Raw genomic sequence first — 8,205 nt, forward strand, 5'->3', positions numbered from 1 at the left:
AAAGAAAAAAGGAAAAGAAAAAAACACCAAAATCAATAAGATCCAATTTCTGGTCTTCAAGATTTCTTCACCTATTAAGAAAAAAACAGAAACCTTCCCCCATCTTTATTATCTGTATAATAAAAGCATACTTGTATGTAAAAATATATAGTGTTTTATGTATATAATATACACATATACTAACTGGCTTATACACATACATACAAACACACACACACACACAAATGTGTAGAAATAAAACATCTGGGTAAGTTTCCTTTTTAAAAATACACTATAAAAGACTGTAGATTTGAGTACATTATAAAAATAGTGAACTTACATACCCAAGTAGCACGAAGCTAATTTTGCCCAGCCCACAAAATAAAGATGAAGGGAAACCCTTATACATATATCAAGGTGTATAAAATGATGTATCTATATCATCATCAAGGAGTGTTTAACCAAAAAAGATAGAAACGTATAGTTATAGAGTAACTACAGAGTGGTGCAGCAAGCTGTAGAAGGCAGAGCAGCATTATAGCCATTCTGAACTGGCACTGTCAAAACACAGAAAGCTTTTATCCAAGGGAAGACTTTTTTTTTTCCTTCTTTTATATTAACACCAGCCCTGTAAGGGCTTGCTTATGCAGCCTAGAACCAAATTCTTTACTACTGATGGCTATAGCTTTTAAAGACTATAATTATCCATTTACTCCAGTTAGTAAAAGGGTATATTTTGGAGTTGAAATTTCATTTCACAATGGTACATTTACCATTTAAGAATAAAAAAAATTTTTTTTTGATGTACAGAAATGAGTTTTCTAAATTTTTGAAACCAGCCCAGTAACAAAGCAATTTTGATTCTCACATAATAAATACTACATAATTTCTAGGCTAAATCTTGCCAAATACTATCCAAGACAAAACTAAAATCAAAACTTAAAAAAAAGTGGACACCTTTTACTCACACTTAATACTAGTCAATTTTCCAGGATTTTTTTGGGCAGGGAATATCCCCAAATCTAAAATGAAAAAAAGGAAAAATTGGGATCTTACATTAGTTATTCAGTCTGAAACTTCTAATAGACTTTTACTAAAAGTCATCATTTTCTGGCTTCCCACTCAAATACAGAAACATACTTCCAGAGTGGAAAGGGACCTTTAAAGGATCACTGGGATTAATTCACTTATTTCACCAATGATTCCGAACACATGAAAATGCTGACTGCTTATTTTTAGTTAAGAATATACAGTGGCCAAAACAACTTCAGTTAGTTAATATTAATATTACGGATCATTAAGTATGTTTTTCAAAAAATCACCAAAAATTAAAAAAACATTCTTCAGGAAAGGCAAACTGGTTTTGTTTAAGTATGCTCACAGGGCTTATAATCCAATCCTGTTCAACAGTTTCCAGTTTTGCAAACTTTTTACTATTATTAACCCATAAATTATGCAAAAGCACCTATATAATCTTTATTTTATAGTTTTATCCTATATATAAGGTTAAAAAGACAATTCAAAGACTAAAAATAACTATTTTCCTAATTGTTTCCTCTCTTTCCCTTTTATACAGATTCAATCCTAAACATAAAGGGTAATTCTATCATGCCCAATAATTTGAAATTATAAAGCTGACCAGTATGAGGAGGCAATTAGAAATTTCCAAATAGAAAACAAATTTTTCTCTTTTTCTGCCAAATTATAACTGAGCATCAGGGTTTTAAAAGATATAGAAAAATGGGGAGAGGGAAGGAGTAGCAATTTAGTATGTTATTGTTTTTCTCAATTCATTGGTTTCAGAGTAATCAAACCTCTCATGCTGGAGGAAATTTTTATTTTAATTACTAGTTGAATCTACCAGTCAGAAATAGCCTAAGGCCTTTCAATGCTGCACTATATTTTTTTTTAGTTAAAAAAATCTTTTCTTTCTCAAATGATATAAACATTTTCAAAATTTCCAAGGTGTAACATTAAGTTTACACCTGTGAAATCTTTCGAGTTAACCTTCATTTTATCAACATTATATTGTCTCTGAGGAATTTCCAGCCCTTTTTGTTTTCGGGTTTCCCCAGATTCAGTTTTGTGGCTGCTTGTTTTTAGAGATAGGGGTCTGGTTCTATTGCCCAGGCTGGTCTCGAACTTGTGGGCTTAAGCAATTCTCCGCCTCAGCCTCCCAAGTAGCTGGGATTACAGGAGTGAGTCACCATGCTCGGCTGTTTTTGAAAGAATGATTAGTATGACTATATAATAACTATAGCAGTAAGGATACAATAAAATAGCAAAAAAGTTTGCCCATTTTAAATGGAGAAAGGAAAAAGAAATCAAGACAATATTTCTTTTTCATTGCTTTGAACAACCTTATTCTGGGGATCCTGGCTTAGAACCAATGCAGAATAATCATAGTTAACATTTTTCAAGTTCATTTTCAGAAACATCAGCTGTTCTATATTGTCAAAGTCCAGGCTCATGATCTGCTTTGGATGGAAGTGGCTATTTGAAGTAAAGATACATTCAGATTGCCAACTACACATGGGGCAACTTAGATACTGAATAGCAACTTGGGTCAAAGCTGGCCATATGCTCAGTTTCCTTTGCCAATAAATCAAAGGATCATCACCTCCTGAGAGTTCTGAATACTTCTCTTTGAAGTACTCATCCACTACTGCTATTGCAGAAGGAAACATGAAGCCTTTGCTTCCAATGGCAACAGTGTCTGTGGCTGGGATATCCATGGAACCTGAATTGGAGGTGCCTTCTTTTATAGATGAGGTATATGAATCAACTCCTACTGTGACTAAGGGACCAGATGCTTCTGAAGCTACAATTTGACAAGTTTCTGGTGAAGATTCCATATAATTACAAACCTCTTCTGCAAGAATCTGTTTATAAATTTCTAAATCAGCACCTTGAGGAAAAAAGTCTTCCAAACTGTTCTTAAAGCAAGGATCTAACAAAGTAGCCAAGATACAAGGTTTGGATTTGAGCATGGCACTTAGTAGGGTATCAGTTTCAAGTTTCAGAGATAAACTATCCACCAGATTGAGGGCCTGAGTAATACCTCTGACTTGAAAATCTTCTCTGAGTTTCTGAAGGGAAAGGAGTAGATGATGGATTAGGGGTAGCACCTGATTCAATCCTGTGGTCTTTACACTCACTTTTTGAGTGGCTTCCTCAAATGGTTTAAGAATATCACAAACATATGTCATTAGAGTCCACTGAAGAGATGTGAGCACAACTCCACTGGCTCTACCAAGACTATGGTGAACTGAGTAGCAGTGCTCCAAAAGCCACTTTAACATATAAAAGGTAGAAATCCAATGGCCAGTTTCATCCTGCTTCAAATTCTTCCATGGAAGCTGGTGATCATTTTGGAATTCTTGCAGTATCTGACGGGCCTTGACTGAATGACTAAAATGATGACAGGTTTTCCTAGCAGCCACTAACATATTCTCAATGCTTTTGTGCTCACAGAAAAAGTCCTGAATGACTATATTTAAACAATGCAGGAAGCAGGGCACATGAGTAAAACCACCATCTTTGATTGCATGTACCACATTAGAGGAATTATCAGAAACAATGAAGCTAGGGATAAGGAAATTGGGAGAAAGCCACAGACCAATCTGGTCATTTAATTCTTGTAAAATGTTTGTTATCAAACAGTCTTTGGCCAAGCCAGTAACACAAAGCACAGCCCACTTTCTAAAACTGGGGATCCTGCCATTATTGGGAGAAGAGTCAGTTTCCAAAGAGACCCAGTGTACAGTCACAATGAAATAGTCAGTAGATGGGTCATGGGTCCATATGTCAACAGTCAGGTGGATCTTTTGACTTTGGACATTCTCTAAAGTTAAGAAAATCTTTTCTCTGACACAGTCATATAACTGAGGTACAACCTTAGTGAAAAAGTAAGTTTCTGATGGCAATCTATAGTCAGGAGCCACAATCTGCAGGAACCTCTGAAAAGCTGGAGTTGAGAAGTAGTTGTATGGATGCATATCCTCCACAATCATTTGAATAATTGCCTGACTTATTTGACTTGAGGCTGGATTTTCACAATATGTTGTTTCTCTCTCTTGTTCATGCATGAGACTGTCTTGCTCTACAACAGGAATAGGACTCTCAGATCTATTTTCAACCTCTAACACAGGAGGTTCATCTGAATCAGAGTCACTAAGATCCTCAGCTGTTAAATCTTGGCTGCCTGTGGACTTCTCTCCATGCGTATCATTCAAAAGATCACTGCTCTCAGTCTCAGTCTCATCTAATCCATTTCCAAGAGCACCACTGTCTTTGTTGGCAACCGCCCAATGGATGGGATGTGTGGCCTGCAGGTGTCGTTGAAGTGTTGAAGTTCCTAAGTGGGAACCTGGCCTACCTCGGCTCACACTTCTTTTACATATATTACACACAGCTCTTGAGATGTGCTGAGGGTCAGTGTAAAAAAAGTTCCAAACTGCAGATGTCTTGGCTCTGGTTCCAGGAATTAAGGCATGCTTGACAATGTTACTTTTGATGAGAAATCTCCCTCTTTCTGCCCTTAGGGCATCAGATGCTGATTTATCACGTTTCTTACCCATTCTATTATCATCTAATGAATCAGCAGGAATATAATCAAAGCTTCCATTGCTTCCAGGAGAAGAGGGAGATAAAGACACATCCAAGCTAAAGTCCTCCTCCCCACTAGTGACTCCAAATTTGTTGGCCCTGGTCCAGTGAGGTGAATGCCTTGCCTGCAAATGTCGCTGAAGAGTAGATGTACCAAGATGACTGCCTGGTTTACCTCTGCTAACACTTTTTTCACAGAGGTTACAAATAGCCCGCCAGGTGTACTGGGGATCAACATGAAAGAAATGCCACACAATGGAGGTCTTAGCTCTTGTACTAGGTAGATAGATCTGTTTTTCTATATTGCTCTCGAAAAGACTTTCTTCATCCTGTTCAGAGGCAGTGGGGGCTAACAAAGCAGGAGCATCTGCAACAGGCCTTCCAGATCCCAAATCCTTAGTAAATTTCTTGGCAAGGATCAACTTTTTTCGGCGCCTTTTCCCTTTAATTCGCAAACCCTTCTTTCTTTTCTTTTTAGCAGGCAATTTTGCCTCTTTATCCACTCCTTCTGCCACCATCTTTCCTTCTACCACATCTTCTTCAGCTGCATTAGAATTAATGGAAACACATCCCAGAATCCCAGCACCATTAAAAGTTCTGCATCTTCTACGAGGAGAGAGGGAAGAAACTGGTGCATTTAAAGTACATACACTCATTCTCTTTATGTCTCCAAAATTCGTACCAGAATTTGTTAGTGTGTTTATTACTCAAGCAGAAATACAGCTGTTCCTCTCTCCTTGCATTACCTTTTCTCCAATTTCTACAGGGAGTCAAATTCCCTTTTGACCAATGAATTCGAAGCCAGGTTATTTTTGGAGGAAAAATTACAGCAGTGAAGAACATTCCCAAACTCTTTCATAGAGGGCTTTAAGATCCCTTTCAACTTTTTGAGTTCTGAATTCAAAGTCCAGTGTCCTTACATTATTTAAAAAAAAAACAACTGAGGCCCACTCTCGACAGTCATAGAGTTTAACTGTTTAGTACCAGCTAAAAGCCAGGTCTTTCAAACACCAGGTTCATGCTCTTCCTGCTTCACCAAGAACTATACCTGCTTGAAATGTCTTCAAGTGTTAATATTTTAAGATATCTCATGATAGCAACAATTTTCCCTTAGTTCTGAAATTTTCAGGAAATTTAATTTAAACAAAAACATAGTGCATCATTCAACATTCATAGTTTAGGACTGTGATTTGTCAATACAACCCCCAAAAATCAATTCTGGAAAGCTAAATGAGACTCCACATACTGGTCATTAACAGGAAATGTAGTTGGGCCCTTTCACTTCTGACTATAAGTAGTACATTTTTTAAAAATGCAGATAGCTGGAAAAGATCCTTTGGAAATAAAATTTTAAAACAGGAAAACAAGTTGCATTTTCAATTTGCCGTTTCTACCAAGCGTTAATGTTTTCAGACTGAAGCAGCATTACAGGTTGTAAATAAGTGAGTTGTGAGTTTCACAAGTTGGACTCTATATGAACAGTAAAAACTGAAATATGGGCTTTAAACTACTTTCATTCCTTTTCCACGGATCCCTCCCCTTTCCCCAATATCTACACACTTTTACCCTAAAAAGCATCTCTATCACTAGTTCCACCTCCTTCTCAAGGTCCAGAATCAAAGCCTGGAAGATGTCAACAATATGGGCCTTCCCCATAGGGATCCGCACCAATTATGGGAGTCTAGGGGGTGTTCTTCATTACGGTTCCACCAATCCTACAAGGAGAACGGAAGTGTCCCTGTAGCTCTCGGATCCGATGCTCGGGGCTGGGGGAGGGAGTGTAACTGGGGTGGGGAATGGGTGTAGGATCCCGGAATAAGGTCAATGGCTTTGAATGTGGAGTTTGAGAAAATCTCCAAAGTAGTAAGACCCTGGAGAGGAATGAGAGTAGGTCAACTCAGGTCCTGGCACTTGGTCGGCTTTAGGCAGTGAGCGTCCGCTAAACTGGAGAAACTGTTGCCCCGAAGAAAGCAACCTAGTGTCAGTTCGCTCTCCGGGGGTCGGGAACAGTCGGCTCTCGGGGAAGCTCCCAGATTCGCGAGCACCGGATGTGGGGGAGGGGAGGAAGGGTGGTTGGGAAGGGAGCAGGCGCCGTGGGGGTGGGGCGCAGTGGGGTGGGGGTGGGGGTGGGGGTGGGGAGGATGGGAAAAGTGAGCGGGAGCCTGGCTCCCAGCCTACACCGACAAGGGCCGCGGCCGGGAGGGGGTGGTCGTTACCGCGGCGCTGCAGAACCCCGCTCTAACTTCCCGGGCTAGGCCGCGACCCGGGGGCGAGGGGAGGCCGCTGCCACTCCCCTCGCCCTCTCCCCCGCCTCCCTGGCTCCAAGCCACCCGGGAATCAAGAAACGGGTCTAGTTACCAGAGAACAGAAACTTTACCGAACCGATGACACTATCTCCGACTCCCGCCTGCTGCCACGTCTTTCTTCTTTCTTAGCCGCGGCCGCCCGCCGTCCTCACAGCAGCAGAACCAGCAGAAACCCGAGACTGCCAGCGTCAAAGATGGCGCCCGGCTACAGCTCAGCTCTAAGACCCGGCCAGTAAAAGTGCCAGCACGACGCAGAGCGCGGGGATTCTGGGAGTTGTAGTTTGCTCTATGAGGCGATGCCTAAGATGGCTTCCCCGGGTCACAGGGTCACGTGAGAGGGGAGGTGCTGGGCCAAGGGGTAGCCTTGGCAAGGGCTGTTTCTGAAAGTTTCCGGGCCCCTAAAACCGTCTTTGATAAAGCTTTGTTGTTTTTTAAGTTCATATCAGATAATCGAGAAAACTGAAAGAAATGTCCACCAGACCATAAGCGTTCTCATTTTCCTCTTACCCAAATTTGCCTAATGAATCTATCATTCAAACCGTGTATAAATTTAATTTAGAAATAAACTTTTTCCACGTATTGTTGAAGGATTTGGTGGCTCAGTGGTTGAATGCCCCTGAGTTCAATCCCCAGCACACACACACACACACACCCTCCCCCAAAAGAGGAAAAGTCCTGAATGCTGACTGTTGAAGGATTTGTGCTTTTTATTTATTTTTTTTTAAGAGAGAGTGAGAGGGACAGAGAGAGAGAGAGAGAGAGAATTTTAACATTTATTCATTTTTTCTTAGTTCTCGGCGGACACAACATCTTTGTTGGTATGTGGTGCTGCTGAGGATCGAACCCGGGCCACACGCATGCCAGGAGAGCGCGCTACCGCTTGAGCCACATCCACAGCCCAGGATTTGTGCTTTTTTAAAATTATTATTATTATTACTATTATTTAAATGTGAAGACAGGGTCTCGCTAGGTTGCTTAGACCCTCACTAAATTGCTGAGGCTGGCCTTGAACTTGCAGCCCTGCTTCAGCCTCCTGGGTCCTGGCATTACAGGCGTGTGCTCCCATGTCTGGCTTGTGCATTTACTTTCAATTTGCAGAAGTGAAATTGGGCTTTGGAGGGTGTGTATGTGTGTGTGTGTGTGTGTGTGTGTGTGTGTGTTTCTGAAAACAAAGTTGTGTATCAGGCTTATTAGTAAGTTCACGAGGGTTAGGGGAATGAAAAGGAAAACATGAGCAATTGCTGCTCCATTTCATTACAAACATCCTGCATTTTCCATTTGAATGTTTTGATCTTAAAAAAAAAAAGAATCA

The 8,205-nt window shown here is 40.5% G+C and overlaps 2 protein-coding genes across 2 annotated transcripts; both read right to left on the bottom strand.

Annotated features, from left to right (window-relative positions):
• On the bottom strand, positions 1 to 959 carry LOC144256949 (uncharacterized). The gene has a single exon (XM_077802866.1). The coding sequence runs from the start codon at positions 522 to 524 to the stop codon at positions 426 to 428; it is 99 nt and encodes a 32-aa protein (XP_077658992.1). The 5' UTR covers positions 525 to 959; the 3' UTR covers positions 1 to 425.
• Positions 960 to 998: 39 nt separating this feature from the next.
• On the bottom strand, positions 999 to 5,521 carry Zbed6 (zinc finger BED-type containing 6). The gene has a single exon (XM_026397227.2). The coding sequence runs from the start codon at positions 5,241 to 5,243 to the stop codon at positions 2,304 to 2,306; it is 2,940 nt and encodes a 979-aa protein (XP_026253012.1). The 5' UTR covers positions 5,244 to 5,521; the 3' UTR covers positions 999 to 2,303.
• Between the last annotated feature and the right edge of the window lie 2,684 nt (positions 5,522 to 8,205).

The sequence above is a fragment of the Urocitellus parryii genome, chromosome 9 (genome assembly GCF_045843805.1).
Source record: "Urocitellus parryii isolate mUroPar1 chromosome 9, mUroPar1.hap1, whole genome shotgun sequence".
NCBI classification, from domain to species: Eukaryota; Metazoa; Chordata; class Mammalia; order Rodentia; family Sciuridae; genus Urocitellus; species Urocitellus parryii.

Excerpts from the sequence above, each read along its gene's own strand:
- Zbed6 (XM_026397227.2), bottom strand. The coding sequence starts at position 5,243 with ATGAGTGTATGTACTTTAAATGCACCAGTTTCTTCCCTCTCTCCTCGT.
- LOC144256949 (XM_077802866.1), bottom strand. The coding sequence starts at position 524 with ATGGCTATAATGCTGCTCTGCCTTCTACAGCTTGCTGCACCACTCTGT.